A 27,847-nucleotide genomic window follows, 5' to 3' on the forward strand; every position below is an offset into this window, starting at 1 on the left:
TATTTTTTTCAAAAATAAAAAACTCAAAATGCAAAATGTTCCAAATTATTATGCACAGCAAATTTTCTAAACATTTTATGGATTATAAAGAACTGCAAACGGTCATTCTTTGAATGTGCAGCATTAAGTGGTCACATGTACTAAAATCAAAAGCTATTTCAATCAAAAACATCTTAACAGACCAAGTTACATGTTAACATTGGACCTTCTTTGATATCACAGCACAATTCTTGATCCATTGAACTTGTGAGTTTGTGGAAAGTTTCTGCTGAATTTCTCTGCAGGATGTCAGAAAACCTTCCCAGAGCTGCTGGTTGGATATGAACTGCATTCAGATCTTCTGCTGGAGGAAACTCCAAAGGTTCTCAATAAGGTTGAGGTCAGAGGTCAGAGGAGGATGGTGACCACACCATGAGTTTCTCCTCTTTTATGCCCATAGCAGCCAATGACACAGTGGTATTCCTTACAGCATGAGATGGTGCATTGTCATGCATGAAGATGATTTTGCTACGGAAGGTTCGGCTCTTCTTTTTGAACCATGAAAGAAAGTGGTTAGCGGTGGCTCAATAGTAGCTTCATGCACCGCAAGCCTCTGGAGGATCCTCCACCTTGAGGTTCCAGAGGCTCCAGCAGCTTCAAATAACTGTTTGCTGCTTTGTAAGGACATTTTAACAGCTGCTCTCTTAATCCGATGAATTTGTCTAACAGAAACCTTCCTCATTCTGCCTTTATCTGTACAAACCATCTTTGTTCTGAATCAGCCACAAATCTCTTCACAGCATGATGACGCTTCAGTTTTCATTAAATATCTAATGTTTTCATATCTTGTCATACGGCACTACAATATCTGATGATTTTCATCAGCAGAGATCCTTTCTCTTTCCCATATTGCTTGAAACCTGTGGCCTGATTAATAATGTGGAACATCCTTAAATAAATAAATCTGATTAAAATGTCATGTCAAGGAAAAAAAAAAAACCTGAAGAATTTGTTGAAGAAATTAGGTTACAATATAGGAAAACAAAGCAAAATCCAATTTCCAAACAACAGAAATTGTTTATTTAAAAAACACTAAAATATTATTGCAATCTTATACGAGACTCTGAAGAGTCAAAAAGACTGAAGAAAAAACACAACGGAGACTCTTTCAGTTTCTTTACAGTTTTTTTTTTTACATGACTTAATTCAATAAAATAAGACATCAAATTCATGATGACCCTGGGATAATCTGCATTTAAACACTAAATAATCCATTTGCTGCTTGTGCATTCTGTCAGATTTGGGTCAAGACTCTGGGTCGTCCGTGCGTCTCCTCAACACGCCGAGGACGATCACAAACAACGTTGGAGTCGCAACCACAGCAACAGCAACGGAGACCTGGAAAAATAGCATCTACACAATCAATACTACAGTACAGTCACAATTAACCAAAACATATTCTTCAAATGTACTTCTGCGTTTGGTATTTTTAGGATGACATTTTCATTTTAAAATGCAACACGGCAACTTGCTGTAAACGGATCGAGTTTCGTGACGTTAGCAGATTGAACCAACCTTCACGACTGCAGCAACGTAGCGCTTTTCAAATGATCGCAAAAATACTTTGAGCAGAGCGAGGCTGCAGGGTAAGTACGAATCCGCGTTGTCCGAGTCTCTGCATCTGAGAGGAGAAAAAATACACTTTTAAAATAACTAACGTGACAAATACATGTTTATTAGCCTTTGTTAACCTTTTGTACAAAGTACTGAGAAGCAAATTCTTGTCTGCCAGGTGCAGCTCAGACAGGCCAAGCTCAATCAGTACGGGAAGCGGCAGTCTGTAACCGTCCTCAGCAAGCAAGCCAAGGTTGTACCAACCCTTAAAAGAGATTAAAAGTACAACTTAAAGAGAAATATTCACAAGTTTAATTATAAAAAACACACAAAAAGAAAGGAAAAAAACAATCAAAAACAAGACCTGTGGGTTTTTCCTTAAGGCCGCCAGTGAATACATGTGTGCAGCAGAGGAGAAGTCTTTCTCCCTGCTGTCTGACCCTTCATACAACAGGTCACCCATTTTTATAAAGGCTGGAGGAAGAACAAGAACGCAGGTCAGTTACAGGAAATGGCCTAGAAACGATTGAACATAAAGGTGGTGACGCACCATAAGAGTCTGGTTTCTGACTCTGGATTGTGAGATTGTAATATCGCCACATGCAGCGTGTAGCATAAGCGGGATCCAGGAAACCAGCCTAGAGCGGAAAAAAACGTTCGATCGTGACTTGATGTTAAAATCTACATTGTACATATAAGAGATACAACTCACCGCATTTTGTTCACAAAGGTACGCCACATTGAACTGTGCAGGAGAATACCCCGATTCAGCTGCCATCATATAAAACACCAAAGATATGAACCTGTTTGATAAACAAAATGTCATTTTGGTCTAAATATGCGTTTGCTGTCGTATCGACTTTGAAAAGAGGAGAACGTACGTGTCGCTCTTCAGGTAGGAGTCCAGCGCTTTGCGTAGGACGGAGCCCAAGTAGCCGTTCTGCTCAGCTGTCCACTTCACCCAGCTACAGGTTGATGAGAACACAGTAAACAAGTCAAACATGTGCAAACAAACAGTGAGGTCAGAGGTTTACATACTGTTATCACTGGCACGGAGTATGCTTTGAATTTTGGGCTTTCAATAAATCAATTTAGTTGAGTTTATTCGTAAATCACTGATTTATAACAATGTTGTCTCAGAAAAAGCAAAATCCAATCTAATCGTTCAGATAGATTGCAGGTCAATGTTATATTTTTAATAATGCATTTCAACTGTTCATTGTCCAGGAATGACAACATAAACCTGTAGATAATGTATTAAAATAAATACTAAAGCTGCAGTAAATAACATGTTTTTTACACATTTGTTAAAACGCGCTGTCGTAACAAAAACTGAGCTTCCTCCCTGTGGCTCTACTGCCACCTGCAGAAATACACCGCTCCCGGTTACAAACCATCAGTCACAGCCAGGAAGAGGGTCTTAGTGCTGTCAATCACCCTCTTGTATGTGCTTCTCACACCCTTTGCCTTGCTCCATGTTATGCTACAGCTAGCATAACAGAAAGCTAGCTGTCATCATGCCTGTCATGACTGCTAAAGCTAGTTAGCATACGTGGCAGCGAATAAACAGTTTTTATGGAATGGTAAGTTGTTTTCCGCCATTACAACTTTGACCAGCACTTACACAGGAGTGATTGACAGCGCTAAGACCCTCCTCCTGGATCTGATTGGTTGTTTTTGGTTGTACAAGAATCTCTCACCCCCCCCCGGGAAGTTTTGAGGATTTTTATGATGCTTAAATGTCAAAACCTATCAGATTTTGTGTTCATGGTGAGTGTAAGTGAAGGTTTCAGTAGAAGTGTGCATGAAGTGTGATTAAACAAAGTGGAAGTAGCTAACGAAACGGCATCTGATGGACGTCTCTCGACGTATCCGGGAATCCCGGTGGCCCAGACGTCGGCTAGGAAAACCGCTGCACGCGAGTGTCCTCGTTCTGCAGACTTCAGGTAGTACTTGTAGGCCACATGCTGATGGACACACAAATTATTCCCCACTGAATGATCTGAAGGTTTTACACTAGAGTACAAGGAATGTGTGCCTTTGCATGTTTGCGAACTTGGTCTGCAGGTTTTCCTGGATACAGGCCCTGTGAGTACAAGACACCGAGGTTCAACGGGGCGTCTGGAGAACCAAGGAGATCGGCCTCCTCCCACAGAGCCACCGCCTGCTGGTAGTCCTTCTCAAACTGCTCATAGTACCAGGCCAGGGCGTTGACTGCAGGAACAAAACCCTGATGGAAGCATTGTAAAACAAAACAGGGTGAGTGTGAACATTGAGTAGATTTCTAACTAAGAGGTTAACAAGCTAATCACTACATTGCCATTAAAAATGGGTAATTAAAACATAATTATTTATTATTTAATTATTTAACCTGATCCATTGCTTTCTTGAGGAACGTGACACCTTTTGGAACATCCTTCTCAACCCCTTGACCCTGCAAAGAAAAACAATCTGCTATAAGAAGATCACTATTCTTTAAAACAAAAAAAGCCAGCATTTTTAATGTATACGGACTTCAATCTTACCAGCAGTAGTACTATTGCATAGTCATACATAGACGCTGGGTCCTCCAGCTGAACAGCTCCTCTTCTGTAATGCTTCACAGCCTCTTGAATGTTTGGAGACAATCCTTGCTGACCCCAGAAGAGCATCCGGGCAAGAGCTTGCTGCAGGACAACGGTTATTTTTTAAATGTTCCACTCCGTCTTTGAAGCTGCAGTTGATCACTTTTGCAAGAATATGTCTGTTTGTTAAAACTGTCACTATGCTGGGCCAGTACAATAAGAGACAGATAATCTGGACAAAACCCCATTAAAATAATAAAATCCAGCTCCTCTGATTCCTCCCAGTCGTCCTGCTGCTGTTGGTAGAAATACAGGTGGCAGCATTTCTGCATGAATTTTTTTTATGATGGAAGAGATAGAAAAAAGAGCAGTACATTTCCACCAAAGAAACTTAGAGAAATGTTTAGATTTGATTCTAGAAAAGAAATCATGGAAATTTTCAAAAACTTTCAAAAATGAAATATTTTTGCCTTTTGGACATTTTCTGAGTTTCAAAAGTTGGAAGATTGGTAAGGTCTTTTAATCCAATTTTTGACTTTTGAAACTTGGAAATTTCTACTTGCTTCTAGAAAATTTCTAAGATTTATCTCAAAATTTTGGAGTTTTTTTTTTGGACAAATTTTCACCTTTTGACATTTCAAAATAAAAATTTCCAGAAGATTTTTGCGATTAATTACAGAATTTCTGAGTTTCTCTGTCAAATTTGTGATTTTTGAAACTCAGAAATTGTTTTCTAGCAGATTTCTGAGATTTCTGGTGAAAATGTTCCCCCGCCCCAACCTGCCACATTTTTTTTTTCTATCTACAACAACAGCCCTGATTCGTTGTCGTAACTTTCGGTTATTTCTGGAACATGACAGAAATCCCACACATGCAGCTAGACGAATAAAAGATTCAGCAGCAGCAAGAAGAAAGTGGGGAATCTGGTGCAACAGATGGTGGTGGGCACAGTCCACCCCTGATCTCAACATCACTGAAAAGATCAAAGCCTCACAGATCGCCTAAATCCTCACAAAAATCTAAATGAACTCCCTCCGATGCCTAAAAGAACAGGGCCAGATAAAGCCGTGTACCTCAGCGTCAGCTGCCCCTCTGCGGGCCTGAAGCTTCAGCCACTGAAAGATGTGATGGTCCTCATTGGTCTGACGGTTCAAAGCCTCGTCGTCGTTCAGATATACAGCCTCCACAAACGTCTCAAAAGGAAGTGAAAAGCAGAAGACATGTTAAGGTGAAACACTTTGATTTTCTTTTCAACAGTTTCTTCCACAAAACGCTGCGCTGGGGTTATGAATTAAACATGAAGAACTGCTCCAAACAGCCTCTTCGTCAAACAGTAATCTCTCCTATATCACAGAGCACAGAGTGCAGAAATCATATTGATGACTTTAAACTGGATGCTGATCCCTCAGTGAAAGGAGATTTTTAGAAGCATATTCTGCCTCAGCTCACATGTCAGAAAAATGAGACGCAGAACCCTGCAGAAGTGTTCACGCCACCTGGACTTCTTTATGTTTTCAGCCATAATAGAATGGCAAACTTCCTTCTAGAAAAAATTATCTGCTCTTTTACACAAATCTAAAATGTGTGACATTCAATTCCCTTTACCTTGATACTCCCTGAATAAAATTCAGTGCCACTATGGTGTGACAATTTCATAAGACAGATAATGTGAAGGTAGGGAAAAAAAAAAAAAAAAAAATCAAGCTCCCCCTTGTGGTCCTTATGCTGATCTGCAGGAATACGCCACTGGTCAGAAACAACCAATGAGAGCCAGAAGGAGGGGCTTAACACTGTCCAGTCTTCATTTCACTGGTGGTTTTTTATATGGGCAGTTGCCCAGGGAGGCATTAGAAAGGGGTGGGTCGCTCAACAAATATGAAATAAAGTATCTTATATGTCAGTTTTCCCCTGACAGATAAGATATCAGTCAGGGGACAGAATGCAGGTATCTGTCAGATATCTGCATACTTCTACTTGTATGCATGTGCAGTGGACGTATTTGAGTCACCTTCTTAAAATAATGACCCATGGATCCTCTTTTGCCAAAAGATGATTTAGATTAAAAAAAAAAAAAATCATGTTTGGCAAAAAGCCAGAATGACCCTTGGTTTTAAGCATCCTGCATGTTTTAGTTCTCTCCATGGTGGTAGTAACAACCTTTTCACCACGACGATGTTCTTCTTAGGCCTTGTAATGAGCCATCATTTGATTCAGGTGCGTTAAACCAGATAGAGAACTAAAACACGCAGGAGGCCGGCCCTTGAGGACCGACTCTGGACACCACTGTACAGTATAGAAGAACAGAGATGAGAGCTTTCTCTCAGTTTCTACTTTCCAACATCCAACACATCCATTACCTGCTGTGGTGTGGGATTATGACGGTCTAAAGTCGTCTGTTTAGCAATATTTGCATAATATGCATAAGCCAGATCTGGGTCTTTGGGCAGACCATGCAGCCCCCGCTGATGGACATGACCGAGATGGAGAAGCGCCAGCCGATGGTCCCTTTGTGCAGCCAGCAGGGCAAGCAGCCAGGCCTGTGACCAACACAGAAACATGGGAATAAACTGAACATGTTAATCCCAGGTAGAGAGAAACAACCTCTGCTAGAATAAAAAAGAAAAAATGAATAAAACACCTTAATGGGGTTTTTGTGGACTCCCAGACCAGAGCTGTAGAGCACAGATGACATGTGCAGAGCGTGGTTATCAGCAAGGCAGCCAGCTTGGAGCAGCAGAGGTAAGACTTTCCTGACCGCTGCACTGCTGCCCATTTGACTCATCTTCTGAACAGAGAAGGAGTACAGAGCTCTTCCCACAGCGGACGGGCTGACTGCCGTTCCTCCTGCGGGTGTTTGATAGCCCATCACTATCAATCAGTGAATCAAGACATCATCACAGCTCTCAAGCTGTCTAGTCAGACAAACTTGCATTATGTGGTTCATTTGTTACCATGTTTAAAAACCAGTAACTTGGCCAGTTTTGTAGCCAGTTTTCTGTGAGCTGCCGCCTCCTCCCAAAGCTCACACCGGGGATTTGAAGGATCGCTTCCCATCCGGTCGTGGAAAACAGCCAAACAAGTCCCTAAAATGGCCAAAAGCAGTCAATATTTTGGTGACTTCACAGGTTTTCTTCCGCTCAGATTTTACCGCCATCTGGTGGACAAAAAGACACATTACCACTTTTCCTCTGGTGTTTGGCTTTGAGGGTGAAGCCACTGATCTTGACGGTGATGTCAAAAAGAAATTCTTGGCAGCTCTGCAGCCATCCAGTCAGGTTTATGTTTTTTATAACCTCTGGAGCAGCTGCGTCAGACTGTGGATGTAGAAAAACGAGGGAGAAGAGCTTAGATTTAAAATATGCACTGTTAAGTAAAAGCTGCTGTATGAAAAGTTAACTCGTATCATTGAATCATGTCAGCAAGTGTAATTATGTAATTCTGTTTAGCGCTGCCAGTCATGAGCATGATTGACAGCACTAAGACCCTCCTCCTCTGACCAACCCACTCTGATTGGTCGTTTCCGACCGAGGAGGAAGAGGAAGAGCTTGATTTTTTTCACAGAATATCTGTCTCATATTATACTGTCACAACATGGTGACACTTTCAACAAATATGTAAAAAACATTTTGTTTATGAGATGAATTTGTAAGAGCGTAACTACCAGACTGTGAGGAACTCTGTTGCGGTAGTACACCACTGGTCCAAAATAACCCTCCAGGCCTCGGATGAATTTCCCTCCACCAATCACAAAATACCCCTCTGTGTCATCCAACATGGCAGAATGACTCAACCTGTGTATTAAAAAGCAAGTTAAAGATGAGCAGAATCACATGATGAATTCCTCATTAAGTTAGAAACTAGACCTACAAGTACTCTGAAGATGTAACCGTTCTTTCCTCGTTGTCCATAAACGCCAAGGAGACGGTGACCTATAGAGACAATGGCAGCCTAAGTTCCATTGTCATCCTTAAGGAAAATATTGAAGAATATGCTGCGTCAACATGAGATCACTCACAGTTCTGCCCTGTAAGGTCAAAGTGAGTTGGCACCACTTGTTTAAAGGCACGGCGAACGAGGAGAGAAACGCAGAGGATTCCTCAGACGCTCCACTTATCTGAATGTGCAGCCGGCCTGTCGTCAGAATGAGACCGAGTCGGAATGTTGCTTCGAATTATTTCAATTAAAACGGTCATTTATTCATCTACCTGGAGCTTTCTCTAACAGAGACTAGTAATAAAAGAGCATGGATCTTTATGTGTTGAATTTCAAGCAAAATATTCCAAACACATTTCAAATGTTCAATCATTTGAGCTGGACTAAAAACTAAAAAAAAAGAAAAAGGTTTACAGATGATAAATATGAGTGGCAAATTATTGGAAGGTTTTATCAGTACATGAACGTTTGTTGGGTGCAAATGGTTCCAAAGCAGAACCAGAATCATTATTTGTTTAAAATAATAATTTAAGTGAATAATTCAAATGATAAAATTAAATAAATAAACAAGTCAATAAAATAAATGATTTGGCATAAAAACTAAAATTTTGAAGATATCTCAATCAAGGTAATGTTCTTTATTTGGAGACATGTAGATATTTTAGCATTAAAACCTGTTTTAAGCTTTTGGAATCTGGAAAAATGGCCACAAATTCTACTGAAAAGCCGTAAATGGTGATTCCAACCATGATCACGAGGAGGGCTGTGGTGTCAGTAAAGATGCCTCTCTTTCAACATCAAATAGTAGCTTTCATGTAGAAAAGTTATTGATACCTGATTTCGTTAGCAAAAGTGCTGGTGTGGCATAATTGTTATGGGAATCAATGTGATGAAACACTCCACACAATCTGTGCTCGCAATACCTGCTAACAAATACCCACAGAGAAAGTTCACACCTAGGAAGAAAAAATATTACAGTGATCAGTGCAAAGGTAACCATAGTAACGTTTCCATCCACCGAATAATTAACTGGGTGGCAACTTCACTGTCATACCAAGGAAAAGGGACGGCTTTAACGCGGAAGTGCTCCAGCAGCTCGTTCCTGTACGGATCCAGGCTCTTTGTTATTCCAAAACTTTCTCCAGTTGAAGCATAGAGTGCAGACAGAAGATGGATGGTTTCTAAGGGTAACAAGGAGTTTTAGTTGGATAAAAATTTGTTTTTTTATATGCAACAGCTGTCATTTAAAACAGGTTAATGTTTCAAGTAACTTCCACAATGCTACCAGTATTAATTTCATATTACGTTATCCCCTCATCAGAAGCATGGATGGAGTATTGCTTTGATTCTTTCATGCATGTTTGAGAAAGTGACATCGACCTCCCACCTCACGCAGCACCCCTTCCCCACTCAGCTCCTCCAGACTAGCGGCAGTAGCAATTAGCAAACAGCCCAGACGTGCAGCTGGGCTGTACGTCTTATAATTTTTCTCCACATTTCTTCCTTATGTCCTTCTTTTCTTGATTCACTCCTCCTTAATTGTCTCTCTCTTATCTTCCTTCCCTTTTTATTCCATTCCTTCCTTTATAGCCTGTTTTGTAACCATTAAAATATGAAACATTTTAAATTGAAGAAGCCAGACGAGCCCAGCTGCACGTCTGGGCTCATCATGCAAACTACTTCTAAGTCCAACGTTCCTAACAGCGGTTGTAAACAACATGAGGAGCCATGTTGTGATGACTTCCTGTCAGAAAGAGCAGAAGTTTCTTAAAGAGACAGAGGCCCAATTTCAAAGGCGTTTCACTGGTCCAATCTTACCTTGCTCTGAAGGACACTTTTTCTGTAAAAACTGCTGAGTTAATTGTAACATCTGTTTACTCCACGCAGTACAGAGACGATGCTGCTTGATAGGGCGACTGAAGAAGGGCTTGGGCAGCAAGAACGCCACATCCTGAGAACCCTTGGACCGTTTAGTATCATCAGAACCACTGTATCTGACAGAGGCTCGGAGAAAACAACTCAGCACCCTGTGGGACTCCGGAACGATTCCGTCTGCTTGGTAAACCAACCAGTCTGGCAGATTCAGCTTCACGGTCCTTATTACAGGGTCGCCAGGGACACAACTCCATCGTCTGATAGGGACTGTGGAGACCGAGCCAGTTTCAAACGACACAACACAGTCCAGCTGTACGGTAGCTGCCCCATCGCAAGAGTAGAAAACTCTCAGGAGATGGTCAGGGAGAGCTTCCTCTGGAGGATTCAGGAGCTTCACCTGGTCCAGTCCGCAAACAATCTGAAGAACGGCACACACACAGTTACACACCTGACGAAAGGGGAGAAGACAGAGATGCTTGAGATGAACATGCTCCTACCTGCATGCCGAGGAAAAATTGGCAGATGCATTTGTACAACGAATGAAAGGCCATGTTTCACAGCGCCGGCAGCAACCTTCTGCTGCAGAGAAACTAAAGAGCCGGATCTAATCCTGTTCCACATTGGCTGCTCTGAAACACAGGTAAATATTTAACAGCACACGGTTCCACCCAATTACTACCTGAACCGTGCGGGTGAGTGGGGAGGAGTTGTATCTGAAAAAGACACAACTAAAGCTTCTCCACAGAGCCTGCAAAAGTATTCACACCCCTTACATGTTTCCACATTTAGTTTACAGCTGCAGGCCTTTTACATGACAGGCCAACACAAAGCAATGAGTGCTTGTGAACTGGAAGCAAATTACATTTGAAATATTTTACAAGTAAAGACCTGATAACTGTGATGATACTTGTCCTTCCTCATGATCTGGGTCCAGACAGACGTTTCATTCATATCTACTGGAAATACAGTGGAGGAGCTGCAGAGAAACACAGCTCTGGTGAGAAAATCAAACAGAACAGATAGCAGTTCTGCATGAAGCTCAGGAATTCCACTGCTGAGGGAAAGCTGTACACACATCCTGTTTAACATGTTACATGTGCCATGTAAGAGATTAATACTATTTATTTAGTTATTTAGATTGTCTTTTTTGTACACTTATTTTCTTTATTTGTTAATTTTCTATTTTGGTTGTCAACATACTTCACTATGGCATCTGCTTTTTTTGAGTCATTTGTTGGTTGTGTTTATTATTACAATCCCTTTGCGTTTGGTGTTGTGCCTTGTGTGAAAATCAAAAAATATATAAAATTAGAATTTGTGTCTGTAAACATGACAAAAATTCTCAAGAGGTATAAAAGATTTTTTGTAAGTGACTGTATGTTTGAAATGCAATTGGCTCAAGTTTTCTACAAGTTAAAATGGTAATTCCTAATTAAAGGAGTGATAGTATTTTTCAGGCGTAAAATCTGAAAAATACTGAAGGTGTATATACAGTATATGTATGTTTGATGTACAGTACACCTACACCTTGTAAATATCAAACATAACCTAAAAGAAAGTTGACTTCACAATTTGACGCCTTGGAAGTGGTTTCTGTCTCTTTAAGACATTCTGCCTTCAACACGTCGACAGTGCTTCACATTAGGCCGTTTACAACGGTTCCTAGGAACGTTGCAAGACTGAGAAGTTGTTTATTCCTGAAGAAAAATGGAAAAAAAATCTGAGTTCAGATTACAAACGAGTAAAATCCAGTTTGTTTTCATTCAAAATAGTTTATTGCTATCATGCAAGAGTGCCATCAAAGTCTAGACCACCACAGATGCAAAATTATCATTTTTCTCTGTACAAATATACTGCATGTATTCATAAATATAAGCTCAAAAATGAGAAGAAAAGTCGAGTAGCAAGGTTAGAGTTGAAGCTGATCCATTCTTTTAACCCAATATAGGCTTTGTTATGGTAGTTGACATGCATCAACATTACAGTGCAATATACTGGGAGGAGACAGACACCCGGACACACACCCCCGCGCACTCAGATGGCATTTTCAATTTACAGCCGTCGTGCAGAGAGAGAGAGAGAGAGAGAAAAAAAAACTAAACAGAACAAAAAGGAGAAAGGTAGAAAAGACACTAAGAAGTACCAGTAAGAATGTTTTCAATCTGGTCTCTTAAATAAGTAACTGAAACATTGTCTTCTGCATCCGAACCACCGGTTACATTACGAGGCCGAGGCGGCGAGAGACGAACTGTCTTCTGCAGCACTTTTTGGTTGATCATTTAACAGGAGCGCCCTAAAAAATGACCGGCGCCATCACTACGTCAAAAATCAACTACAACTACTGATGCATAGCTCTGTGCTTAAAACCAAGCAACTTGCATTAAAAACTGCCACAACATTCTGTGTTGTAAATAATCTGAGAATTGAACTCATCTGTAACGAATGTAAACATGTTGTACCTACGGTACTGTTACAGTAACGATACCCTGGGACATTCAGTATCTATACTGGGGCACGGCGCACATCGTGGAGCTCTGGACTCTGGGCAAAAGGGGCCGAAGGGATCGAACACAACACAAATACGAAGGCCTCTGAACAAATCAGAGATTTGGCACTTTTACTCGATTGGTTGTTTTGCCTCCACACCTTGTAGTCTTTTATAAAAAGTCATCTTAAATGGTAACATTTTTTTTTTCTTCAGCTAAGCAAATACATATCCTTGCAATGGTAGCCCTTACCAACAACTATTACTACTTACTTTTTTGTTACATTGAACTAAAGTGGAAAAAAGGGGGACCAGTAAGACAGAAAAGAACAGAAGCAGTTTAAAGTTTTGCCTTTCTAATAGAACTGATCAGAAATGTGAGGTCTGATCTAATCACCTTCATCCGTCTGTTACCAAGCAGAGGAGAACTGGTTCAGAAAACTCATCCACACACTGCTATATTTCAACTGGTTCTTCAATTGGTTTTTTTGTGTGTTCTTTTTTTAATGATTATGAATCATAGTTGATGAAAACCCTAAATCCAGCTTCTCAAGAAATTTGACTGCAAGTATTTTTCATAGCACAACAAATGCTATGGCCTGAAAACTCACAGGAAGGTCAGTTGTGTTGGAGACGTGAGAAACAAAGTGTTGTTACTTACAAAAGCTGGCTGTTCAGAGTGCAATTTCCAAGCACATCAACTAGTGGTGGGACTTGATTCAAATTTTCAATAGTCAACTGAAGAGTCTGTAATGAATTAATTATTGTAATTATTGAATAAATAGACAGTTCAATAACATTTGTTTTTAATCTGAACTGGTGCAAAGTGCTGTTCTGCTTTCCAGTGTTTCACTCGTGGAACTTCTTTACAAATGTGGACTGTGGTCGTTGACCTTAATACTTTTGATGTCTGCACTGCTGCTACATGTTTAGCACTGAGATGCTATTTTTGGCTTGAACAGCTTCACTGTTGGGCTAACTCCTTCTAGCACAGCAACAGTCTCTTCTCGTTCCATCAGACAGTCTTTTGAAGCAAATGTTAACCTAGAGTGAGCCAAGACAAGTGGCTTCGTCATTCATTGCTGAATGCAGATGTCGGCTGTGTGTCAGATTTACGGACGTACCAGAAACGCACGAACACAAAGGTTCCCTTGTAAGTAAAAAGATGAATTGCATCAAAGTCTTTAAATGCTCTAAAATGGATGTGGTTGATTTATCTAAATGAATGTTTCAAAGTCCTGACTGTGACAAATGGAAAGAAAATAATGTCAGAAAAAAGGCTCATTAGTAAGGGATAACTATTAGTTATCGCTAGTAACTAGTAGTTATTAGGGATAACTAGTAGTTATCCCTAGTAACTAGCAGTTATTAGGGATAACTACTAGTTACTAGATTGTGAAGCAATCTTGCTAAAGATTGTGAAGCTAAGATTACTTGCATACATAACCAGGACCCAGGTTGCAGCTGGTGCATTTCCTGAACCTGATGCAGGAAGAGTTTTAGCTTGAAGCAAATAAATTGTTTATGCATCATTTGGCGCCACATTTTTCCTTTCACTCAACCTTCCACTGCCGGGCTTTAATAGAGCACTGAGAGCAGCCAGCAATTAGCTTTTGTGGCTCCACCCTACATTTGGGTGGCGTCAATGACAGAATGGTGGAGAAAAATATGGTGTTGGCCATGATGTAACATTTCTGTTTTGAAACCGATTACATTTATCAAATGTAATGTAGACTTTGTGATCTCAAATACAGAATTCAGGATTTTCATTAGCTGGAAACAATGATGCTGAAATGAACAGAAATCAATTGTCCAAAATGATCCCTGTTTAGTTCCTTTGAGCTTCACTTCTGGAACTAAATGTTTTGGATTTACTTTTCAATGTTAATTAAATTTAAATGAGACGCATATGTAAGGTTTCAATTCATTGAATACTTTTTTTTTTATCTGTGGTTATTGTTTAATAAAGTTGGACTTTAAAGCAAGAAAAAGAACAGACATCCAGGACCTTTCCAATATTGTACAGAGTGAACAAGTATTCAACATTAAAAAAAGAAATGCCCTTACCCTAAAATGTGATTGTCGTTTCGTAACATTAGCAGATGTTCTTCTTGTAAACTCCATCTACAAGTCTTTACTGTTACACTGTGTCTAAATAGTAACATTTTGGTGGAGCCAAATCTCTAACTACCACTTCTCCTATTGTGTTTTAAGTTCCCCTAGATGTATATTTTCACCCTTCTAGACAACAAATGACAGAAAAATCTGTACTTGCCAGTTGGAAAAAAAAAAGACAAAAAAAAAGAGGAACAAAACACAAGAAACAGTGTGCATTCATCTGAATTGGTAGGCTAGACAGCTAAGTAGTAATCAAAGTAACATCGAGTGTTTTCTACGCTGGATAACAACACGAACCGAGCAAACACTAAGAGCATATCAGTCAAACAAAAGTGAAGACATGCAAAATGTCAGATTGTAGAACGAGGAAAAAAAAATTCTAATAAAAAAAAAAAATCCAGAGGGAGACACGCTTCCCTTTCAGACTGGCACAACCTCCTGCAGGAATAAATAATACTTTACATTCCACTGTACAGACCTGCCCCGCCGCGCTCCGCTTCAAGCGCTGGACCATCGAGCAGAGGAGGCCAGACGGCGGGTTGCTCCCACAGGCCAACGCAGGCGTCGGAACCTACAGGTAAAATGCAACGTGCCATCTTTTTGACCGTAATTAAACCCAAGACATTACAAAAAGAAGTAGAAGAAAAAAAAAGACAAATAGAGGAATACAGTCAAGCAGCTTTGGCAGCCTTTTGGTTCTTGTTGCTCATTTCTTCTGCTTCTTGAAGATTTTGAAGGGGTGTTTCTTGCGGATGACGGCAGAATCTGTATCTTCTCCCGTAGAGCAGCTGTCCTCCTCCAGAGGACTCTTCTTGGACGACAGCTGTGGGATGCGACTGCTGCCCTTCCCCCCCGCTGCCGCCGCTCCCGCCTGGCCGCCCGTCGGAGACGGAGTATCCGGCTCGGTCGAGTTGGGGCTGAAAGATCGGGAAGACTCGGAGAAGCTGTTGATCTCTCCCAGGCTGGGCGACTTCTCCATGTGGTGGATCTCCTTCATGAGGATGGGGCTTCCGGAGACGTTCTCCGCGGCGCCGCCGTCGTAAATCCGGTTCCCCCCGTTAGAGTGCAGGGAGACGGTGTCGTCCGCCCGGCCGGAGAGGCCGTACATCAGAGAGGTGGGCTTGATCAGGTGGCTTTTGGAGCCGTAGGCCGAGAGCCGATCGCCGACTTGCGAGAGGGACAACGAGGAGTCGGAGTCGGAGCGGTTCAAGTCCCTGCAGAGGGGCCCGACGTAAAAAACAAAAATTAGATGGGGGGGGGGGGGAGGATTTGAAATATCCATAGGTTTCATAATGTATGCATGTATTCCAGGTAGGGCTGGGCGAAATGGCTTAAAAATAAAATCTTTTTTAGAGATGCACCGATAAATCGGCCTTGATTTTTTTAATTTTGGGAGATCAGTGATTGGTCGATACTTAAATGTTAAGCTGATCACAAAGCAGGTCTAAAAATCAGCCACTATCCTCTATTGCTCTACTATGAGAGAGGGTTGAGGCTATTTTTTTTAGCAACATTTCAAACAAGACCGGTGATTGGCCAGAAAACTGCAATCGGCGCATCCATCATTTTTGTTTTTTATCAGATTGTATTTTCTGAGGAGAAAATTACAAATGACTAAATATTTCCAAAAGGTGACTTTCATGTCAACCATACCTACAGCAGCGTATTAGGCCCAGGCTTTGAGAGTTTTGATGTATTTACAAGAATAGTCTCAATATTAGCAGAATAAAGGCACAATTTTACAAGAACATCTTAAAACTAACACAAAAAAGTTATTTTAATGAGAAAAATTCATCCTGTAAGCAAGATCTGATCAGTTTGTTCAGATCTTTATTCAAAATAGACTCAGTCGTTTGCATGGTTTCAAAGTTCTGCTCGACAATCATCTGATGCCGACGTGTCAAAAGATTTAGTATTTCCTCATCTGTAAAGCTAATACCAAATCATCATTCGAATGTTTTATTTTTAATGTTGGGTTCTCATAAAATTACTGCTTCATCTTCAAAAGATTATGACTGTATTCTTTTCATAATACTATGACTTTATTCTTGTAAATGAGGAGAAAAAAGTAGCCTGGTCCTAATAGGTCCTAAAGTCCAAATTAGTAGAAGCACATTTGTCAGATAAGACTGTGGACTTAGCTGTGCCGACATCACTCTGAACTTTGGAAACACAACGTGCCCATTGGAGAGAGAGAAAACAAAGATTTTCCAAAAATCAAATCTTCAAAAGCCAATTTTAATAGAATAATCGATAAAAACCGATCTGTCGCCCAGCCCTAATTCCATGCTTAGGTTCATCTGCACTATGTCTGCAAAGCAGCATGCTGAGTGAAGCCTGGGTAATGGAACTTCACGCTTGTTAATGACGGAAGGCAATGAATGTCAGGAGCACTGCAAAAAGGCTGAAAAGGAGAGAGTAACTGTTTTAAGAGGTGCAGTGATGATAAACACAATGACTTCAACTACTGAGAGTGACAAAACCCAAACACTCTGAAAAAGTGTCAGTCTTGCAAGAAATGTAAAAAAAAAAAAAACATGACCAAAGGTGGTTAGAAAAATAAAGAAATAAAAAGAACCACACACATGCATAGTGTAGAGTGAGACGGGTACCCGAGACTTTCGCTGCATGAGGAGTGAACTTTGGAGATATAATCAGGAATTGGGTCCATGGGCTGGAAAGCAGCATGATGTACATGGGAGGAATGAAGGGCAACACCGCCAGCAACGGTGCTGGGCAAGCAGGAGGAGGAAGAGGACAAGGACGGCACAGACTGAGGGATTGGGTTGAAAGAGCAGATGACTGACGGGTGAGACACAGCTGAGGAGAGAGTTTGCAGGGGAAGACATTCGAGTTGCCCGAACGAATGGCTTCGAGACTGTCTGAAGGCAGGCCTAGGCTTGGACGGGTAAGGGTTGCCCTCTCCCTGCTGCCCCGCAAGCAGGGAACTCTCTACCAACCTCTGGGAACCCAAAGCCAGCTGGGGGTCAATGTGGCGTTGGCGCAGGGACATCATACTGGGAGCTGCAGGGAAAAGCCACAGTATTAGTAGCAAACACTGACAGGAGAGATTTTGACAAACAAGGGAAGGAAAGAAAAAATTAACATAGGAAAAGATTGTTGGGATGTTACTCAGAGATGCACCAATAAGGCTGTTGTTGGCCGATATAAAAATATATATATTTTCTTTTCTTTAGGTCCAACCTGCAGATTCATTAAATAAAACAGAAAAGAGAGAGAAGATGGCTCTGCAGGTTCTTTGATGGAAGTAACAAATTTGTAATACAAAACAGATTAATAAATACATTCTAAACATTTATTATGTTTAGACTCTTGTTTAATTCAAATGTTTAATGGGCTGGAAGATATTTCTGGAGGGAAGCTGATGAATGGACAGATGAGCGGATGAAAATAAAGAGTGGAGGAGGGAATAAATCCTTTACATTTATCAGATTTTTTTTATTAAACTGAAAAAAAAAAGCATGATCGTGTTTGATGCATTTACAGAAAATAGTAAGAGTTCTTTGATGCATTTAAAGAACAAAAAATGCAAAAAGAGAAAAATACCTATTTTTTTGTATAGGTATACCTATACCTATTTTTTCTACCCAATTAGTAATTGGGTAGAAAAAAAGTGCCTAATAAGAAACTTTTACTTATTTATTTTTTCTACAAAATTTTAACCAGGTGAAGCTAAAACTGAACAACTTGAGTTTTTGTTAGAACTAATGTCGAGACAAAGTTTGTTTGTTTTATTCATCTAAAATGCAAGCTGGATATATTGTTTGTACAGTTTTGGCTTAATCACTGCTCAGAGTGTAAATAAAAATGCTACTTTTTTTTCAGCAAATAATCTTTTTGAGTCTTTTACTAAAAAAATAAAATCACTAAATCGTAAATTTACTCATAAAATTAGTCAATTTAGTAATTTTATTAGTAAATTGTATTACCAACTTAGTGGTCAAATTTACTAAATTACTTTACAACATCAATAATTAAACAGGTTTTTAATCACAAAACTATTTTTTAGTTGACTTCATCACAATTAGTCCCATAAGTGGCTTCATCCCTAAAGGAGACCAATTCAAACTTTTCATTAACTTTATGAATGCCTTATTAATGCATCCGAGGAAAATTACATTATGTATTTATCGTAGCATTTCCAAAAATAAGAAAAAAATATTAAATAGGTAAAACTTTTTGAATGTTATTGAGATAAAACTACAGGAGTGAATCGGGCAAAAGCCACATATGGAGATGGGAGTTCATGTGGTGAGCAGGTACTAAGGAAATATTAGTAGAGTTCTCTGATGAACAGCATTGGTTGTTCATTCAGCTGTGGCCCAGGACATACAGGTTAAAGGAATTACAGACGGGTCAAAGGGGAAGGCAGTTTGAAGACTGAGTTTGGGAACAAATTACTGCCAACCAGAATACTTCCTTATGGACTGGCAATCTGAAGCACTGGGCCACAGGTCACCGACTCGCCGCCTCTGCTGCTGTGTGCCATCTAAAGTGAGGCCATTGGGAAAGTGTTGGGAGCAAAACAGAAACAAAGGTGGTGTGTAAAAAAAGAAAAAAAGGGGGAGAGTGAGAAAGGGAGTGCAATTAAAATTGATAAAAAGACTTGCATGTGTTAAAACACATGATGAAATGTTTAATGTTTTGTCTAACTAGAAACATTTTAATAATGTGACAAAACACTGCAGTGGTTTGGGAGGCTGAAATGTAAGAATCTAATATTATACAGAAAATCCATGTTAGAGGAATGGATGGAAATGTGATGGAAAGCAGGATGTGAATGCTGACTACACTGGGATCTGCCACAAAGGCAGACTGAACATTGCTGCAGGATACATTACAATATCAACACAAAACCTTGTTCTTATGAAGAAGTATATTTTTCTGAACATTCAGTTTTCAAAAAAAAAAAAAGTCACAGAAGGCCTCAGTGTTAATAATAGCCTGGAGTTTAAGTAAACACTTAGAACATTAAGAATATTTACAAAACAAAATCAAAGATAGAGATGCACCATTTGAAAGTGGCCCTGACCTCTGAGTGGCCAGGAAACAAAATAAACAATCAGATGTTTTTTACGGACAGCGTAAATCCCTGAGAGCTTCCAGGCTGTGGTAACATCCCTCAGAGACATTGACTCTGCCTCTAATGTCAACAGTAATGGCAATAATGAAGAGAAAAACCGCTGAAGAAAAAAAACAAGCATTTTATGGCCACTCTTTCTATATTACATTTTCTAAAGAGAAATCGGAATTGCTGAAAATCAGTGCCGGCCGGAAAAGGGTTTACTAAAACATGTGATCGGAACAACAGTGTGTTAGGGCCACTGCAGATAGAAATAGAGTAATAGAGTACATTTCCACCAAAATACTCAGGAATTTTTAGATCAATCTCAGAAATTTTCTAGAAAAAAGGACAAGTTTCAGCTTGAAGAGTAAAATTTTTGACTTTTGAAACTCAGAGATTTCCAAATTATTTCTAGAAAATACCTGAGGTTTTTTCCATCAAAAGTACAACTTTTTAAACTGAGTTTTTTTGTGTGTGCAACATTTCTGACATTGTTCTAAAACTTTCACATTTTTGGGGGGCAGAAATGTACTTTTCTTTGCTCTAGCTACATTGACCCTAATACACCACTATAGATAGCATATTAGCCAAAAAAATTCTGAAAAGTACAAAAATTATGTAAACTGAAACTGTTTTAAAAACAAGACAGTTAAAGTACATGAACAAATCCAACGGTCTTGAAAACAATTATTCACAAACAATTACACCACCACCTCCGTCACCAGTGCGAGATGGAGGCAAAAAGGCAATTTCTCCAATTGTCATGTGGGTTGATTTTTGTTTTCTTTTTTTCAATTCCCCACCACAGTCTTTGGCTGTTTAGGGAGTTGTTTGCTAATCCCCGAACCTTGGGGAACAGATCTGAATGAACCCTTACATTGCAGGATTCCAGACATCATGCCTTCGTCCAAGTCGTCCATGTCGTCAGACATGACGAAGTGCTGCGGTGTGGCTCTGCCGCCCATGAAGCTGGCGTCGAGGTTGAGGGTGGAGAGCAGCGAGGGAAGGCCCGGGTTGTTGACGATAGTAAAACCTGTGAGGATCTCAATCTTCTCCCAGCGGTGCAGCCTTTCCCTCAGAGCGGCGGTCACCTCACCAAGCGCTTGTCTGAGGAAACGTTACAAAAAGAAATACATGTATAAGGACGCACAACAACCACTAAGATATTTTCAATAATTTTTCTGTACTGTTGTTCACTCCGACTCACTTTGCAGCCAAGATTTTGTGGTCCACATCATCCAGTGAGGAGCTGTGAGCCACATGGAACGTCCCAAAGAGAGTGTTCCTCTTTTTCTTGATCTTTTCTGCCTGTGAAGCAAAAAGCAAAACTTAGTGCTTAGTTTCCATGTATGATAAGATGAAATTTATCTCTTATATTTGTACTGAGGAAACAGAACCAGCAAACAATTTTTGCTAATGGATAATGGGTCTGAGATGTATGGAAGAGGATTAGGGCCAATGAAAAAAATAAAAGAATTTTGGCTTTTTTCCTCTGAATCAGATTTGTTTGAATTGTTTAAACAATTCCAGCAAATCCAGTCTTAAAACTCAAATCTACCAAAGAAATGTTGGATGGCGTTCAGTGTGTATAATGTGCAGGTTTACAAATCCTATAATAAAGAAATGTTTGTGATTATTTTGCTAATATAACATAATTGACACCTAATCAGAAGTCAGAATTCTGAGGGAAAAAAGGTTAAAAAAATCTGAGAATAAAGCTTGAATTCTTTTATTGTTTTTAGAGGCACTAATCTGCAGAATTCATCTGATCTGCCATGTATCATCATTTACAAAACAAATACAATACATTGTACTGATTCTGTTGTGCTCACCCCTTCTTTGGCCACCAGGAGCTGCCGTTCAGCATTTTGCTTCTTGATGTTGTAGTACTGCACCTCGACCTCATGGGTGAGCTGCAGCCACTTCTGAAGAGGTTCTGGAGGAGACCAGCCGCTCCGAGACTCCAGTTCCTTCTCAGCTTTCTTTAGAGCCATGCGCACCTACAACAAGTTGCACACAACAAGGTTAAGACCAATGGTGGGAAGTAACGAAGTACAAGTACTTCGTTACTGTACTTAAGTACAATTTTCGTGTATCTGTACTTTACTTAAGTAGATTTAATAATGGATACTTTCTACTTTTACTCCACTACATTTAACAGTAAGTATCTGTACTTTCTACTTCACTACATTTCTATATAGCGTTTCGTTACTCGTTACATCCAAGACGCATTTCAGTTTTTTGATTTGTTCGTTAGTTTGAAAGTATCCAATGGCGAGAGCAGAATCAGTCCGCTGAACCAATCCCAAGCGGGAAAAAACCATTAGGCCCTCCCTCAAGAAGAACAGCACAGTACGCAGGACCTGCAGAATCATTAACTCCCAGAATGGAGTCCAAGGATAGTCATCCTCCAGAAGACCTGCCCCACCCATGGCCTTATTTAAAAGATTTCTGTGAAATAACTGGGTCAAAAAACGCTTCCTGGAGATTCCAATGCCGCCTTTGCCTTCCCCGAAAGCATGAAATTCTATCTTTCAAAAATTCACCATCAAATTTAAAAAAACATATAGAGGTAAGTTAAGTTGCTAAACGCTATCGATGTTAAATTAATTTGTGTTAGTGAAGTTTTATGTAATCTTAGCAAGCTTTTTGTTGAACTCGACTGCAGTAAATAAATACGATTACTGTATATTGTTATAAGCTAGCATGAACTTGCAAGTAACAGCATTGCTCATTAAAATGGTACATTACTGATTTATTAAAACTAAATACGATAGGTACACTTAATGACATTATATAAGCCGTTAGGTATTATGGTCGGCAAGTACTTTTACTTTTAATACTTAAGTAGTTTTAAAAGCTTGTACTTTCTTACTTTTACTTAAGTAAAATAATAATGTGGTACTTTGACTTTTACTTGAGTAAATTTTTGTCTGTGTATTTGTACTTTTACTTAAGTACATTGTATGAGTACTTTCTCCACCACTGGTTAAGACATAAATGTAGCACAATAATACAACAACACCAACAACTGGAAACAACTAATGTTTACTGTTGTACAATTTTCTAATTTTTGTGAAATTAAACAGAGGTTTTTAATAAATGTAAGATTTTATTACATTAAAATTAATGTGCCAAGAACAGTTGGGTGACGAGTTTGATATGTGACTCATCAAACCAAACGTTAGCCCCTCCCAGTCTGGTTTTTGGGAAATATGTCAGTGGCCAGGTCTGCATTTTTTCATGGGTATGATGACCTTGCACAAACAATTCGACAAATGGAGAAAAGTGCGTGGAAAACATCTGTCAATTTCCAAAAAGCCAATATTACAACAGAGGATTAGTAAAAGACACAAAACCCTGAATCCTGGGTTCTCTCACAAAGTCTCTTTTAATGTTGTGTAACGTCTTGGAGCTTGAACTGCACACTTGGCCAAAGATGAGACTTAAAATAACAGAAGTGCTGAATGAGGTCTTGTTTCATCACGCTGAAGGACAATAAAACGCACCGTCGTGTGCAACGTTCTGCAGAACTGCACCGATCAAAATGTCATCACACACTTTCAGAACCAGAACCAAACAGGGAGAAGCATCATTTAGTTTTCATGCTCCACCAATCCGGAACAAATGTCCAGAAAACTGCAAAACAGCCGAAACACTTCTATCAATACCAATTATACCAATTTGTGTAGGTGATGTTATAACTGGAGCACTGATTATTGTATTTGATGTATATTTACTTGATTATATTATTTGTTGCTTGTTCCATAATTGGTAACTACATACATTATGTTTTTATAGTGTAAAGCACTTTGAACTGCATTGATGCTAAAATGTACAACAGTACAGAACTGCTGAGTTTACAGACTTTACTTTAGATTCTAATTGTCCTTCTGCTGCTCTGTTTAAGGAAGGAAGATTCTTACAATTTAGAACATTATTATTTTCAAATTTGCAGTTTCATTTCCAAAACAAAATACCAATGCATTTCATTCATTATTTGAACTCAAATTTGCAGTTTTATTCTTAACTCAATGCTTCATGTTTCTGATGATCAGACAAGCAGTTTTTTTCAAACTTTGGAATAACTTAGTGAAAGACTGGCCTTCTGTAAATTATTTAAAATTGTACTCAAAGAGTTGTGATTTAAGTACATGATATTAGTTATTGTTAGAGATTTTATCCAATTTCCCACTCATTTTTAAAGATGTTTTTATTTTTTATTTTTAATGGTTATATTTCATAGATTTATGATCTGCTGATGAAGGATTGTAGTGTTGGATATTTTCCTACAACATTTAGGTTTTATATAAGGGAGCTTTTGCCTCTTCTTGAACTGTTTTTTTTTCTTCACAATAACATGTCTTGGAAGACAAAAATGATTCAATGTCAATCATCACTGTAAATTAAAAAATTTTAAAAAATAAATAAATAATCCGTTTAGTTCAGAAAACTAACTTCCTGAACATGACTGATATATCCAGAAATGGCTATAAAAATGGTCACTTACTACTTTTTTTGTTGATAAATTAGGACCATACTCTTACAAATTCCTTTTAATGCCACAAAAAGATGTACAGTTGTATTATTATTATTATTATTTTCCACATGTCCTGCCACAACATAGCATGTAGAAGCTGGTCGCCAGCGTGTGCCAGGGAACTTTGCTCTACAAAAAGGACATCTGGAGATGATTTTCTAATTACCTGAATGACTTTATTAAATCAGAGTTGCATCTGGCATCAACATAGAAAGGTCACTATGATAAAGTATGAGCCTCTGTATGTGTCACCTTCACTCTTGGGGAGTAGAAATGTGAAATTATTTAATCATTGCTATGCATTTAAAAAATTAAGTTGAAGAATGAAAAGGGAATATAAATCATGTTTACACTACAGGAACTGGAAACTAACACCTGTCCTGAATACAAGTGAGTAAAAAAAAAAAAGTTTTGCAAGTCCCTTGCATTGGACCTGTAATATGGTAAAACTAAACCTAACCTGAGCGTCATGGATAAAAGTGACTGTACCTGTTCCAGCTCTTCTTCTGCATACTTCTGCCGACTCAGCTCGTTCTCGGAGCCTTCTCGCAGCTCTCTCAGTCGCTGAGCTTCTTGCTTTGCAGCGTTTATCTCGTCTCTCAGCTTCTGCTCCAGGTTCACCTTCTCCACTTCCACCGTCCGATGCTCCTCCTGGGCAATCTGCAGCCTTAACGCAAGGTCAGGGGCAAACAGGAAAAAATTTTTACTTCCATTTAACTCATCTTAAAAACCAAGTCATCGGCATGCTAGTGCCACCTTGGTGTGGAATGTGAGCAGTGAATCAGCCCTGCATCACCGGAAACAATGGCTGACGTGGAAAAGTAGAGCAGCGCGTTCAGTTGCTAAGCTGCTCACAATAAAGTGACGTCAGAGAGAGGAGAGCCAGAAATGGCAACAGCTGACAGTAAGTGGCCTCAGAATAGCACAGTGTGATTCCAGATACACCTGTGCTTTTTGATTCACGAGATAGGTTTTATGTCTGTTATATACTCTAAGCAAGTACTTAAAAAAAGATTTTTGCTTTCAAAATATTTAAATAAGTTGCAAATCACCATTTTTATGCCAAAAGTGATTTTGTAAAAATTTTTTTAAAAAGCATCTCACCATCATTTTAGAAATTTGACAAAATATTGATCACAATTGGTCTGCAAAATTAAATATTTGCTAGTTGTATTAATCACGGAAGGTAATGTCTTAAAAAAAATTCTTATTTGAATCTTCTTTATAAGAGTGGTGTAATTTCCTAAATTGGTCACTAGGGAGCAGCAGTCTTGCCCGGTCACATTAAAACAGAACAAAGTCAGCAGAGAACAGCAGACAAATGAAAGCTGATCCAGACCACCAGCTATGGAAAATGTGGCTGGTTGGCAGTCCAGCTAATAAACTCAACCCTGACCTTAACCACACTTTAGCAATTATTCAAACAACCTGCAAAATCCAGAGAAAATCTCCTGCTACTGTACACCAGTCCTAACTATACCTAGTTAGAGCCGAGCTAACGGGGCAAAGCTGGATTTAGTTTTTTCATCTTACCAGGAAATGGTAGCATATATAGAAACATTTACATCTTACATAAGTGTGCCTGTCAACTGGCTTATGAGCATCCCTCACAGCTAACACAGTACTTGTCTCCATTCAGAATGCGAGTCTGCAACACCACAACCAAATTCTGATTCATATCCAAATGTAGGTGAATTAGCACTACAGTAGCTGCGCTTATCGCCCTCTCCCACCAGAGAAGAGGAGTCTTAAGGCACACAGGAAATCCTGCTCTTGTCGATGCCGCCAGTTTCCTGACAGGGAAGTCATGTCTGAGCCTGGCTACTTGATACCGCCAGAGGATCTGCTGCAAAGTATGGAAAGAGAGCAGCTGGCAGCCGGGATCAACTACACACAGAGGACATACCTCCATTCTTCTCGGACAGAAAAACACTCGCAGCAAGAGATGCTTCTCAGAAGTCTACAAGTTATGAAGAGCGAAATATTACTTGCTCTTGGCCAAAATACTGTGCTGTAAAGTAGGGCTGCAACCAATGATCATTTTAGTAATCAATTAATCTGTTATTCTCACGATTAATCGGATAGAACAAATGCCAAATTCTACAGCTTTTATATTTAATCACTTAAACTTTTTATGTACAATACAAGAAACAAGTTGAAAGATGCAAATAGATGGTCCAATTCCTTTTTTAAATAAAGAAAATGAAAATTTTATTGCCAAAATGCAAAAACATAGCTTTCCTTTAGTGAATCTGGAGTGGGTGAAGCTAAAACAATTCAAATTCAAAAGTTGATCTGTTGATCTCAAAAGGAAATTAAATATTACTCATTAAATTCAAAATTCTTCAAAGAGTTATTGCAGACAGAGATGGCTGTGGCAGGAAATAGTTCCTGTTGAAGTCTGTATTACAGCAAATTTGAGGAAACTATGCCACTTGAGGAGTTTTGGCTAAAACATATTTACAGACAGAGTTGCTTTTATCGTAAATGCAAAATATATTGTTTGTACAGTTTTGGCTTAAATACTAATTGATTACCAAAGTAGTTGATGATCATTTCAATAATCGATTAATTACAATTAAGCCAATTAATTGTTTCAGCCCAACTGTAAAAGTTGCAGCACAGGGAGTTACTTGAATTGTTTTGACCAAAACTGCAACATAATGAAGACACATTTCAAGCTTTAAGCAATTAGACGTTTGTCAACATCCGTATGTCCACGCACACACACAAGATTCAAATACTGTCACAACTTCGCCACAGACAAACCTCGACTGATATCAACCAAATGCAAATACTTCTGCTGCTGTGAAGCAATATGATTACAAAATGATTTTTTTTAAAAAGTAGGAAAATCAGCCAAGAGTACACCACCTGGGTGGATAGCATTTTATAAATTGCTCTTTGTTTTGATCAGTAGTTAAAATATTAGCTTTTGATCATTTGGTTAGTTAGCATGACAGCATGATTTACAATCTGCCTGAGGAAGAAGTGTTTAACTGGAAGGAGAAAACAGCATTAGCAGTGCTCAAAACTAATGGCCGGTCTATTAGAGGAGCACAGTGTGACCCAGATGACCTCCCCTCCTAGCAGAAGCATGTGGCTCTCTTGGCAGATTGATGGCCAATCTGCCATCAATTGGCTAATTTACCAAAACCTGTTCATGTTCCTGACTGAAAGGCTTAAAAAACAATGTCTTGTGATTACCACATGCAGAGTTAAATTAAGGTTTCTAGTGAAATCAGCTAATCAAATCTAATGCCTTTAAAATGATTTTTTTTTTACATAATAATTCTACCACTTAAACGCCACAATGCATAAACTTCTTATGCATAAATTATTGCACATTTGTGTTGTTTCAACAAAATATTAAGTCATGTGCCTTAAGTTTGAAAATGTTTGGTGTAATAGACCAATACAAAGTTTGCATGGAAGATTGTAGCCGAGTACCGCATTTCTTAAAAAAAGAAAAAGAAAAAAGAAAACGGCATTTGTCATCAGCTCCTCTAAGAAGTAATATTATATTTCATTTTTAATGTCCTTTGTATTTTATTATCTCAAAGGGCTGCAGTAGTCTAAAAAAACAAGCAATTATAATGGATAAAATAAATTCAACATAAATAAATAAAAGCCAAAAATTTAGGAAAAAAGTG

The 27,847-nt window shown here is 39.1% G+C and overlaps 2 protein-coding genes across 3 annotated transcripts in view; both read right to left on the bottom strand.

Annotated features, from left to right (window-relative positions):
* Window positions 1-1,090: 1,090 nt before the first annotated feature.
* On the bottom strand, window positions 1,091-10,720 carry LOC102235583 (protein sel-1 homolog 3-like). The gene is made up of 23 exons (XM_023350833.1): window positions 10,463-10,720; window positions 9,909-10,383; window positions 9,145-9,271; window positions 8,925-9,046; window positions 8,173-8,288; window positions 8,025-8,086; window positions 7,819-7,948; window positions 7,336-7,471; window positions 7,109-7,240; window positions 6,796-7,001; window positions 6,515-6,694; window positions 5,231-5,350; window positions 4,119-4,259; window positions 3,965-4,027; window positions 3,650-3,823; window positions 3,433-3,560; window positions 2,475-2,558; window positions 2,306-2,396; window positions 2,144-2,231; window positions 1,958-2,067; window positions 1,731-1,858; window positions 1,555-1,660; window positions 1,091-1,377 (listed from the first exon to the last, which is right to left on the bottom strand). The coding sequence occupies exons 1-23, from the start codon at window positions 10,514-10,516 to the stop codon at window positions 1,285-1,287; spliced, it is 3,066 nt and encodes a 1,021-aa protein (XP_023206601.1). The 5' UTR covers window positions 10,517-10,720; the 3' UTR covers window positions 1,091-1,284.
* A 997-nt stretch (window positions 10,721-11,717) lies between these two features.
* Window positions 11,718-27,847, bottom strand: part of LOC102233260 (stromal interaction molecule 1-like) — a 36,572-nt gene continuing 20,442 nt past the window's right edge. Inside the window, exons 8-13 of one of the 2 annotated variants that reach the window (XM_014471892.2) lie at window positions 24,684-24,861; window positions 21,487-21,654; window positions 20,862-20,962; window positions 20,532-20,761; window positions 17,181-17,592; window positions 11,718-15,782 (exon numbers count right to left, since the gene is read on the bottom strand). In XM_014471892.2, the coding sequence (XP_014327378.1) occupies window positions 15,275-15,782; window positions 17,181-17,592; window positions 20,532-20,761; window positions 20,862-20,962; window positions 21,487-21,654; window positions 24,684-24,861 (1,597 nt within the window). In that variant the 3' untranslated portion in view covers window positions 11,718-15,274. The remainder of the gene's footprint in view (window positions 15,783-17,180; window positions 17,593-20,531; window positions 20,762-20,861; window positions 20,963-21,486; window positions 21,655-24,683; window positions 24,862-27,847) is intronic. The other variant, XM_005807483.2, reaches the window with a different exon arrangement.

Source organism: Xiphophorus maculatus, chromosome 18 (genome assembly GCF_002775205.1).
Source record: "Xiphophorus maculatus strain JP 163 A chromosome 18, X_maculatus-5.0-male, whole genome shotgun sequence".
Classification (NCBI taxonomy): domain Eukaryota; kingdom Metazoa; phylum Chordata; class Actinopteri; order Cyprinodontiformes; family Poeciliidae; genus Xiphophorus; species Xiphophorus maculatus.